This window comes from Dendrobium catenatum, unplaced genomic scaffold (assembly GCF_001605985.2).
Source record: "Dendrobium catenatum unplaced genomic scaffold, ASM160598v2 fragScaff_scaffold_249, whole genome shotgun sequence".
Lineage (NCBI taxonomy): Eukaryota > Viridiplantae > Streptophyta > Magnoliopsida > Asparagales > Orchidaceae > Dendrobium > Dendrobium catenatum.
In genome coordinates this window covers 1,274,667-1,286,817 of record NW_021318711.1, presented here as the reverse complement: position 1 = coordinate 1,286,817, position 12,151 = coordinate 1,274,667, and the positions used below count along the sequence as shown (strand labels likewise).

Sequence of the window (12,151 nt, the reverse complement as noted above, 5' to 3'; positions counted from 1 at the left end):
AGTATTTTTTCTGTTTTCCTTTTCTCGCTTTAGTTATCATTTTCGTCGGTTAGAAGTCAGTCTCTTATTTGTGGGCGAGAAGGTATAGGCACCCCCTATATTTTGCCCGCATCATTTGATCAGAGCAAGTTAGGAAGTCTTATGTTGTGTTTGTCAAGTTATAGTTTGTTAAATTTTATTTTAGTTTGTTAAGTTTGTCAAGTCAAGTCGTGTTGTGTCGTGAATCTTATTGTGAGTCTTATAAATTATGAGTTTTTTGGAGTCTGTCAAAAAAATGGAAAATACAAAAAATATGGCTACATTCAAGGAAGAAAGCGATCAAAATAATCATGACGTCCCACTCCCGTTGGACAGATGGATTCCTACAGAAGGCAATTCTAACTGATCCCTTCAAGACCGTTATACAAGCTTTAGTATCACATGTTTCCTATGTGATCAAAAATTCGAGAAGTACAAAGATATCTACAACAACCGTTCGAAAAGGAAGAAAGAAATTTTGAAGAGATTTGGTGAGAAACTCAAAGAGCTAGATGAACAGTATGCACCTCCTCAAGAGAATCAACATCCAACTCATCAGGAGCTGAGTTCGCAAGAAGGGGAGTCTGATGTAAACAAAGGGGGGTCAACTCATGTCAAAAATAATTAGATTTTGGCTTCCCTTGAGTCTACTAGCTCAATCAAAAATTGAGCTGAAATTTTAGCTCATTTATGAGCTGGTCTTTAGTTCACTTATTGAACTAAGGGTTAGCTCATTATTAGCTATGATTTTAGCTCATAGTTATCTTATATTAAATGTTCTTTTTATGCTTTTTTATGTTAGTAATCATGTTTGTCTCTTGGAATTCCAAACCGGCCTTTGGAATTCCAAGATTTTCTTTTCCCATGAGGTGGCTCCTTGGCTTCCTCCATGGACTTTAGTATTTTGTGCATTTGCCCCCTTGGATTCCGGCCGGCTGCTGGTTTTTCCCGTGCCTGGGCTCTTTCCCGTGACCGTGCCCCTTGGTTCCGGGTGGTCTCCTTGGTTCCCGTGGATGCCTCTTCGGTTCCTTGGCTTGGGATGTTTTTAAGGTATTTTAATGCTATGTGATGTTTAGAATTCCTATGGAATTTATTAGGTGTCTCTTGGTATTCCTCTTTCATATCTATAAATATGGGAGGATTTGTAATGTTTAAAAAAAGTTGAATGATATGTTATTTTTGGAAAAGCTATAACCTGCAGGTTTGCTTAGGAAATCCTGCGGGCTCTTTCCACCCTTCTTTCTCATCCCCTCCGAAAATCCTGCGGGCTCTTTCCAACATTTTTTCTCGGGCTTCTAACCTCTTTCGGCTCTCCGCAAGTGCCACTCCACATGTATCCTTCTTCTCTAAGTGAAGCAACTTTAGGGTGTCGTCAAGTGATTGAGTCAAGTTTGTAAGTCGGTTAAATTTTGCAAGAGTCATTGTTGTAAGTCTTTATTTCTAGTTTTTACATTTTATTTGAAATGTAAGAGTTTGTTCTTCCCTTCCTCATCCTTAGTCGCTTCGTCTTTCGTGGATCTTAGTGGGTCGCTCTGTTTTCTTATTTGTGGGCGAAGGGTATAGGCACCCCTATATTTTTTGCCCGCATCAGGAGGACAATGTATCCTTATGAACTCCATTCTAACTTCATTCCCACTGAATCACTTTACTTTTTGAATTCTCAACTGGGTTATCTTAAAAATTGACTCAATTAAGAGTCAATTCTGTTAATGTGATAAGAAGGCCCCTGCGTCTCCAGTTTTTCATTAAAAACGTGATACTGAATTTTAGTTAGCCAAACCTCAATTAGAAGTTTAGCAAAAAATTTTCCTCTAGCAAACTGGAGCAAAGTTGCAATGGATGAGTACATATCTTACTTACGTTGGATCAACATTAAAACTTAAAGACTTTGAAAGGTGCAGAAGGTTTGAGAAACTTCAATTGCTATTTTGCAGTCTTAAAGTCAAGGAAGTATGTGAAGAATACAATGAAAAAAGTTGTTTCCAAGAGAAAACACTGAAGACTGGTGTCTCATGGATGCAAGGGAGTCGCTCCATGTCACAATGATTAGTTGCATATCCACTTGAGAGAATCCATCATTCATTCATAGAAAAGAGGGTTTCGTCATATCAAGAAATGCCATCTTGTTATTCATATCATGGACTTTAACTTGTTAACAGTTTACTATTGACGCCTTAAATTTATTCTTGGAATAAAAATGAGATAACAGAAAGAAAAGAGGTCCTGGTTCCTTATTGTGAGCTGTTCTTTATCGTATGAGCTCCATGCAATCTGGTTGCCATGGTCACTGCATTTCAGTTGTCCAATATCGTTGTCGAATATCTGAGCATTTTACCAATTTTGTTACCATTGCTGCTGGGCTCTAGTTGTCCAATATCCCTGCAAAGACTTACAAGTTACAACATTAACACAGTAGACCTTTTGTTTTCCTTCAATAGAACTTGAACTCACAATCACCTTGGCTTGGTAAATGGTCTGGTTAAATGGGGTTGAGTTTGATTAAATCTATCATTAGGTTAAATAGCTATCTGATTCCGACCCTTGAATTGCATTGGGAGGTTGATCATTCTCATTCTGACCTGTTGGAACAGCTAGTTTTGTCCAGCCTTCTTATAATTATTATTTTTTCTTTTGCAATTGCGCTTGCTTCTTTATCTTTCTTTGGTAGTAAAAGCCATTAATTAGAGAGCTCTTGCTAGATTTTTTTTCATTATCCAATCTACAGTTTTACTCGGGATTGTTGGGTTTTTATCTATTGTATAAATTTAAAAAATATTTGAGTTCATTTTTATGCGATATTGGTGTTCTTTTAAGTTTTAACATACAGAATTCTGACTTTGATTTAGCCATAATGCAACATCGAAACCTTCCATTTGTTTGCTGTTTTGGTAGAGAAGTTGGCCTTCTTTTTTATGACATTTAGTGATAAATTTTTGTTCTGCTTGCTTGTGTTTCATCTGAGTTTGCAACATTTTGTATCGTTCTTATAGCCAGTTTTAGTGGTGTACCTGCTGAATTTTGATGAAAGCTTCTCCCAGTTTGTTTACCTTGTTGGATTTGATATAATAAATTTGCATAATCTATGTTACTAGTGCTTTGTTAGGTTCAATGTACTCGGACGTAACGTGTTGCAAGTATTTTGTCCGCCCTTTTGTGGTACTAAAAGACGAGGCCTAAAATCTCTCTTGACAGGTTCTACGGGTAAAGAAAGATTCTTTTTACAAACTAACTAAGCTGCCTGATGGTTGTCCTACTGAGCTTGGTAACGATCATTTAGGCTCTCTAAACCGCCTTCGAGAATTTTGGCACAAGTCTGTAAATGCTGTGCTCATTGATGATCAGGTACAGTGTGTTTAATTCTTAGTTAAATTTGATATTTCTTTCCTCTCTTCTGAAAGGGAGATCTGAAAAAGTGACCTGTTAAGCTGGATGAATTTGATTTTTCTTTTTTTGAATTTGTTACTGTTAATGGAGACATGCATATTTTCACAAGTTCCATTTGTAAAGGTGTTTTCTTTTCTCTGTAGTTTAGACCTCAAACATTAAACTTGTCATTTTATATTTGCTTTTTGGGTTCGGGAACTTCATGCTTTTGCGTTCCTTGCCAACTTTTTGTTGAATGATTGAATCAGAATCTGGCTCCTGTTTCAATATGTAGAATTCAAGGTGCATTTTGTGGTTTATTGTCGCCCATAGATTTCTTTCAATTTAAATTCGGAAGATGGGAAGAGAAATATTTGTGTTGTTCTGTCTGTTTTCAGTAGTCCTGATTTCCTAAGTAGAATAGATCATGTATGATTGATGCGTGAAAAATTAGAAAGGACAAATTTATGAATGATTATTGTAGAAGCAAAGCTTAGATTGTTTATTCTTTCAATGAGTGTTGATATATAAAAGCTACATAGAAGATAAAAAATAAAAAAGTTGTTATTTGCTTGCCATTGGATCTAATTTGGGGTTGCTGATTGGTATTAAGGGAGAAATATGTGGGCTTTTTCTTTCCTTTATTGTAAAGGAATTTGTGGGAGAGTTGTTTCCTTATAAGCAAATGAATTTGTGGGCTGTAAATTTCATTTTGCAATATAAGCAAATATTTTTTGATAGTCAATTCCATATGATGGATCATCCTTTGGCAACTAATATTGCTTTGTATTGCTTTAGGCGATCACCTTGGCTGTATTTTAATCTAAAGATTCATTTTTTTCCTACAAAAATTTTTCCCTTTTTGTAGCTTAAAGATAGCCCAAGTGTGTTTTTTTTTTCAATGCATTCATCTCGTATCTTATGCCATTCTTTTCATTTTTATTTTCTAGTGTTCAAATATTTGTTTTTATATTTTAGTGGAGTTGGAGTTGAATGTTTGTAAGGAAGATTGTGCAGGAGAAAAATTTTGAAGAATGTGTATTAAGAAATGAGATATAGAGGAGAATGTGTGTTGATGTGTGGATCATTATTACTTGATGGTTTGAAACTCTGACTTTTTAAGGAAGAGTTATGGTGACTTCCAAAAGATTTTTTTTTTCTTTTGTCATCCTTTTTGGTTGGAAGTGTTAGAACATGAGGATTGATGAATGCTACATTCTTATTGAAGAAAGAAGCTAAAATTTGATTAAATAATCACAAACATTATTTGTATGAAACATCTTGATGTCATTAATTTATTTTTATCATAGCAATAAAGGCAGAGAGAATAATGATGATACCAGATTTTTATTTGATAAGATATACCTATATCATCCAAGCGTAATCAATCAAAGTGATAAATTGTCACTTCATAACGTAGGGATCATGAGGGTCCCTAAAAGAAGCACGATAATGTTTTATAATTTTATAAGTGTTACAATAAAACTCTTCATCATTAACATTCATAAACAAAAATAAACATATATCTTGAAAGAGGGATGCACTGAACTATAATGATGTTTTCAATGGTTTTTGTATTAAGAGTGGAGATGAAGAAACATGACAAATGATTTTTATCTTTAAGAATGCATATGCCATTCCTTTCCATAAGCTTGTCCAATCGTCTTTCTTAAAGAAAGGTCCTGAAATATACAATGATTAATGAAAAATGTTACCTTGCAATTATTTTTTTAGTGATTTTATAAATTGATTGAGGATTTATTGCAAGGTAAAGAACATGTAGTATATTTTTTAGGGTACATGTGGGAGAAACCAAAATGTTACTTTGAATAGTTATTTGGGAGCCATGAACTACTTTTATTTTCCTGTTCCTGCGAAATGAGTATGTACGTGAAAAGGTTGGAGTAGCTCCAATGGTAGATAAGATTAGAGAGAGTTGTCGGAGATGGTTTAGTCACATAAAATGTTGGCCTATCAATGACCCGATTAGGAGAAGAGATGTATTAGATCTAGCCCATGTTAAAAAATATTGAGATAGACCTAAAAAGAATTGGTTAGATAGTATTAAAAATGACATTTTTTATTAGATTTAAATGAGAATTTAACTCTTAATAGGACATAATGAAGAAAAATGATTCATGTAGTCGACCACATGTAGTAGGGTAAAGGCTTGTTGTTGTTGTGGGGTAGTATTTGTAGGTTTGAAGAAGACTGGCAAGGTTTGTCATGTGTTCGATGGTTCATGAATCTAGAATCCAAATGTGAGAACTATTTGAGGAATTAAAACAGATTTTTAATTTGTACCATTTTGGGTGAGAGAGCATGACCCTGTTGGTTTTTTTTAGTGACTTGCGAAAGTTTCGAGTTTGTCAATTTCTTTTAAGTTTAGCACTTTTGGTTCCACATGAAAAGCTTACATTTTTTAGTGATCTTTTTTTGTTTCCATTAGATTTTAACATTTTTTTTTGCTGTAGTTGTACCATAAATTACCTTTTGGAGAAGATTTGCCCTTTAATAGAAGGATCAATAGTAATAAGTTCATGATCGGGAGGATTGGTGTTTTTCAAGATTTAGGATTATTATGCATTACCATCATTCTTTCTTATTCAACTTTTATAGGATTGAGAATACTTTATTTAGAGATGGTAGATTTTCTTTGCTTAAGAGCTTGACGCAAACTTGGTCTAATTCATTATGGATTCTAGCCTACTCAAAAACCCTTTTTCATTTTATAAACTGTTTGAGAATTACCGTATCAGTGTTATACTTTATCTTGAGATCTTGGATAGTCTAAGTTTGGTCAATAAATCTTCATTACATTATAATATTCATTGAAAGGGATGTTATCTTAATTCTTGAGATATTAGTTTTGATCTTATAAATGGAGCATCATATTTAACTTTTAAGTACATTTATTTGATGATGTCCCGAATGTCTTTTGTGACCCATTGATTTCAGGCATTATGATATTCCATAACCTTGTCATGATCATATGATCATGGAATATTCTACTTCATCATAAAGTGCGTAATTTAAGTCTTTCAATTATGAAGGAGGATCCATATGATGGATTTCTTTCCTTTTTGAAAGTCTTCACAATTTGGGACTACTCCAAGTAGTTTATTTCATTTAAGCAATATTAGGTATGTGCCCTTGGAAGTCTCCTTTAATATGGTTTTCACCATGTGTTTCGGAAGGGAAGTCAAATAAATTAGTCATATTGAAGAGAAAAAAGAATAAGAATAAAAGTTGGAAAAAGTGAATCATAACCTTATTTTGATATCATGTAGAAAGAAAATGTGGCTAGAAAAGTTTAGATTCATTTTTAAAATTCATTTTTATACATCAAGCTACATAGAAAATAAATAAACTAATAAATAATTAATTACAATAACAAACTAAAAAATAAATAGTCCCAACAGTGATCATATTGATTTTCCAATAGATGCCAATGGAGCAATCCGTGAGCTCTATCTTTCCTTTCTTGCATGTGAATCTGTGGGAGAGGTATTTTCTTGTAAGTAATGAATCCGCAGCTTCTAATTTTCCTTATTTAGCACTTCCTCTAGGCCTTCGTAATCCGATGGCTCTTGAACAATTGTATTAGAGGGATGGTAGTATATGAATTTAAGATGATGGAAACTAGGCTTTTGTTGTTTTAATATGTTTTGTGAATGTTAAGAAATGCATATATAATATTAATAACATTGAAGGATTAGGAAGAGAAATTGGCATGTTCAAGCTAACTTGGATATAGTTACGCAAAGTTGTTCTGAATATGCTTAACACTGCATTCAAAACCAAATAATGATTAATGGAGAATGACCCTACATAGTTGGGGAAAGGCAAATTATGATAATGATGATGATGATGTTGAAGTTATTTTGTTTATTGAAATATTCAATTATTTAAACATTTTCTTTTTCTAGCAAACACAAAAACACATGCTAAGAAATAATCTTTTTGGTTAATGTTCCATCAACCTATCTGCATATTGCTTGCTAGACCACTCACAATTAAATAAAGAATAATGCTTTATTAAGCTTAACTAACATATTATATATCCTATTATATCTCACATCTATTTTAAAAGTAAATTACTTTATTTTTTAAATTAAAAATAGAAAAAAATGCAATCAGTATCTTATCCAAGAATTCTTTTTGAAATTTAAGCTAAAATGCGCCTTAGAGATATTTTGGGAGTATTTGTGTTTATCTTAACATTAGATGGTGTCAAATACAACAATACAGCTGGGTTTTTGAAATATCTGTGCGGAACATAGACTATAGTCATTCCATCAAACTACTTGTCATGTAAAATTATTCATGGCTTGCTAAACATATCTAGTGTAACATTAAGAAATTTATGGAAGAACAGTATTATGTTTCATATCTCTTGCCTTCTTTTAAATGGCTGACAAATGTCACCATTTAAAGCTGAAGTCAAACAAAAAAAGTCTTCTTTTGTGCACTTATGCGCAATTTCTCGTTATCTTAGTCTCACTGGTTCTTTCTTTAATGTATTTCTCTTGTATAAATTTATTCATTTCTCCCTTTTTATTTCTTTCCCCAATATGGTGTTTCTTTTTTTTATTAAATCCACAGTGTTCTTTTTATTTCCTCTTTTATTTGATATTTGCTTTGATGTCCTACAAAATGAGGTGGTCCAAGACTGATGAGGGCATGTCCCTGAAGGCCTTTGGTGTTAATGGTGGAGTGGGTCATCCCTTAAGATTTGTGTTAATTCACAGTTCACATAAATGCTTATATAATTTGTTGGGGAGTCTAAGTCTCCAACTTTAGATGGAATTAAGGCTATTGGTTTGACTTGAAGATGGTTCAAAGATCAAATCAATTTTTGGCTTAGATCAAAATAAAAAAGTCAAACTTGAATTATGCAGAGCCTTGATTGGATCAAGATAACTAGTGTAGCTGGAAACTAGATTGAAATGTGTATGCATTTATGTATGAATGAACATATTTGTATTTGTATTTGAATTTAAATTAATTTGTTGATAAATCTTTGCTTTTATATTTTATGAATCTATATATGTATGATTGTTTTTGTGTATGTTAGACTAAGAAATTTTCTTTAACCTTGAAAAATGATCGAGATCAGATCAGGCTTTAACTTGAATATAACATGAATCAATGTTAACGAGTCATGCATTGCTCAAATCTAGATTTGATCTAGTCAGCTTGTAATGAAGAATTGACTTTGCTCGATGTTAACTTGAATGTCCTCGAACTAATCTTAGATTGTCCAAAGATTAGATTGTTACTGACTTTGATGGAATAACGTCCAAGATTATTTACATTATTTTATGGGATAAATCTAGTTAATATATAGTTTGGTAAGTGTCGCTACTATTGATTGGAGCATCCATGCCATGGGTAGTTGGAGTGCCGATGCTGATTTATCTTAGTGTTAGTTGTGATTTAAACTTGAATTATGGAGGTCAACTTTAGAGTCTAAAGGTTTTCATTTTAGTAGATCTAAAACCGAATATACGGAATATAATTTCAGTAATAATAGATCTAGTGGGAGGAGGATTGTGACTTTGAGCGATCAAGTCTTTAATAAGATTACATGTTTTAGATATCTCGGGTTTATTGTCCAGAGTGATGGTGAAATAGATGGGGATATTATTAGTATAATTCAAGTTGTATGGTTGAAGTGGAGGAATGCATCGGGCTGTTGTGATAGAAAATTACCTCTCAAACTTAAGGGAAAATTCTATATGATGGTGGTGAGATCAGCAATTCTTTATGGCGTAGAATGTTGGCCATTAAAAGAGAAGCATAAAATTAAGTTTTAAGTGTTGCAAAGATGGCGATGCTCAGATGGATGAGTGACTTTACTCTTAGAGACTGAATGCGAAACAAGCATATACATGAAAAGGTTGGAGTAGGTATAGTGGCATATAAGATTAGAGAGAGTCGCCTTAGATGGTTTGGTCACATAAAATGATGGCCTTCTGATGACCCAGTTAGGAGAGTAGATGTATTAGATTTGACCTATGTTTAAAGAGGTAAATGTAGGCCTAAAAAGACTTGGTTAGAAAATATTAGAAATGACTTTTTTTATTATATTTAAATGAGAATTTGACTCTTAACAGGACGCAATGGAGAAAAAGGATTCATGTAGCTGACTGCTGACCCCATGTAGTGGGATAAAGGTTTGATGTTGTTGTTTGGTTGTGATGCTAAAACCAGCTTTGGGTGAGTTGGTAAAGCTGCATATGTCTAAGTATAAAGTCTCTTAAGTGCATGGTAGGCTTATGCTTTTCTGCTTGAAGTGGATAAAACGGTTGTTTGGTGGCCTTAGGGGCTTAAGCATGTCTAATTAATCGTTAGCAAAGCATGCTTTAGAGATTGACATTTTGTATATATGGACATTAAAATCAACAATTTAGAAATCAACCTTAAACCCGATGGAAATACGTCCATGCTAGTTCGCTTTATTTATTTTATTTTTGCTAAATCTAGTCATGCAAGTATCTTTGGAACTATATGTAATCATATCCTGAACTAAACCTACTTAACAATATAAACTGTGATTATGTCTGTTGACTTCTAAAGTGCAAGTTTCAAGAAAGTGAATATAGTAGTGGTTGGTATTTTGTATGAAAGGGACTCATCAAATTCTTAATCTATGTAATCAACTAACTAAATGAGCCAAGGTTGTACCCCTGCTCACCCCAAAGAAGATAAGCAGAGGTCCAAATTAAATATTCAATTTTTAAAAACTAGTAGCTTACATGCTTTTATGTACGATTTGACAATTTAACTAATTTGAACAAAAAAAAGGTAATAAGTTTTCATTATCAACACAGATTATACTTGATGTTTGGAAGCACAATCTTTTCATGGTTGCATATAATAATTATATATGTTTCATAAATCTAATGAAATCTATTTTACTCGGTTAGATAAAGTGTAGATAACTATCAACTTATCAAACTAAAATATTATACCAACTAAGAATGATAATGTCTAACTAAGAGACGAGCATTGATAATAATGCAAGGAAAGATTATTAAAGTTCTAAACTTATCAATTAGTAATGGCGACCCCGAGGGAAGGATATTATCAGAATGATATTATGAACTCTACATGCAAGAAAAGATCTATATAGGCAAGTAAAAGATAGCAAATGCATCTCATATTTCATTGTGCATTTCAATTTTCGTAGACGGATCTTTGATTGGTTTAATGGTGTTGAAAATCACCTGAAACTCATCTAGACTGTCATTTCAAATCGGTTTCAACCTTTTCATTTTTTTTTAAATGAGAGTTAATATCATTTCAACTTCGAAGTGATAATAAGTTCGAAGCATGTTAGAAAAAGAGAAACTAATACAGAAAGGACAAAAAAAATCCAAATCCTAAAAGAAGATAATCCATTTTAAAAATAGGCTGAATAGTTGACATTCATTGTAATGTTTCTGAACAAACTTGCTTTTCTCCATTAGCTTTGGGAAAAGCTTGCAGCTTTTTTGTATTGCTCTTTTGATGTAGGACTTACATGTTTAGGCAATGTTAAGTAAGAAATTGCGCGCTTTTATTTGAGAGCAATATTAGTTTTTAAACTTACAATGATTTTAAACAATGAAAAAAAAAAAAAAAACAAGAGAAGGGTGAAACTAGCTTAGGCCAAGTCACACAACTAGAAGTTAAGATCACAAAATAATCAATTACTCAAGCATAGCATACGTAAAGGATTTTCAACGGGAAATTCCTAAATTAGCAATGAGATTAGTCACTACGAAAGAGATCCCCTACTCAACTCTTGAGAATACTAGGCTTAGCGGAGGGAGTTAACATAACCTTTATTAATCAATTATGATCACAATTGAGAGCAATTCAGAAGATATAAAATTTGGTGGAAGAGTTTACCTTCGTCAATGATGTAGAATGGAGGGGGTCGGCCAAAAGAGGGGAAAAAAGGGAAGACATCCACATACGGTGAATGTGTCCACATTCGATGAATGTGTCCACATATGATGAATGTGAACTTAAGGAATTTCCAAACTTGATTTATTAAGATAAGGAAAGGGGAATTATGACAGGTCTTTAATTAAATTCAAATTGGGAGAATTAAGGAAAGCCTCCTAATATAATTCTTCCTATTTTAAGAAAAAATTTCAAATTCAAATTAATTTAAAAACTTTTCAAACTTAAGATGCATCGAATAAGGAATGCCTTCAATAATCAATTTGAAAAGTTGAGGGAAAGAGGAAATAGGAAGGGGGGTAGGGCCGGCGGCTAGCATGATTATGAGTGATTGATATGAGGGGTTAAATGTGGCTATATTTAGAATCTTAAAATAGGAAAGTGAATTTAAATCAACTCCTATTTAAAATTCAAAATTGCATGATTTGAGGGACTTCCCTAAAATAGTTTTTCTCATTTAGGAAGTAAAATTCAAATTCAAATTCAATTGAATATGAATTTAAATAGTTTCCAAAATTAAAGGGAGCTAATTTAGGAAAGGATTTGAATGTTAGATTTTGAATCTTGGAGCCAAGGGATGGATGATGGCCGGCGGCTTTGGGAATGGGATTGGGCCGGCGGTTGGGTGTCTTTTAGCCTAGGTTTTGGGTGGAGTTTTAAGCCAATTGGAGAAAGAGAGATGGGGAAGTGGCGGTTAGGAAAATAAGGAGGATAATAATAAATAAAAAAAAGCGCGGTGGAAGAACGGCGAGTTGAAAATATCGACGTGGCCTTGGTCGTCGTAAACGAACCCGTGATCTTGTTCAGGATCAGC

The 12,151-nt window shown here is 33.2% G+C and overlaps 1 protein-coding gene across 7 annotated transcripts in view; it reads left to right on the top strand.

Moving 5' to 3' along the window:
* LOC110102857 overlaps positions 1-12,151 on the top strand; it is an 82,939-nt gene that overhangs the window by 24,129 nt on the left and 46,659 nt on the right. For 6 of the 7 annotated variants that reach the window (XR_002303887.2, XM_020831346.2, XM_020831345.2 and 3 more), the window contains one exon: positions 3,211-3,360. The exons of the other annotated variant lie outside the window; for it this stretch is intronic. Coding sequence is in view for 5 of the 6 variants with exons in the window: in XM_020831346.2 (XP_020687005.1) it covers positions 3,211-3,360 (150 nt within the window). In the remaining variant the exon portion in view is untranslated. The remainder of the gene's footprint in view (positions 1-3,210; positions 3,361-12,151) is intronic. 7 annotated transcript variants of the gene reach the window in all.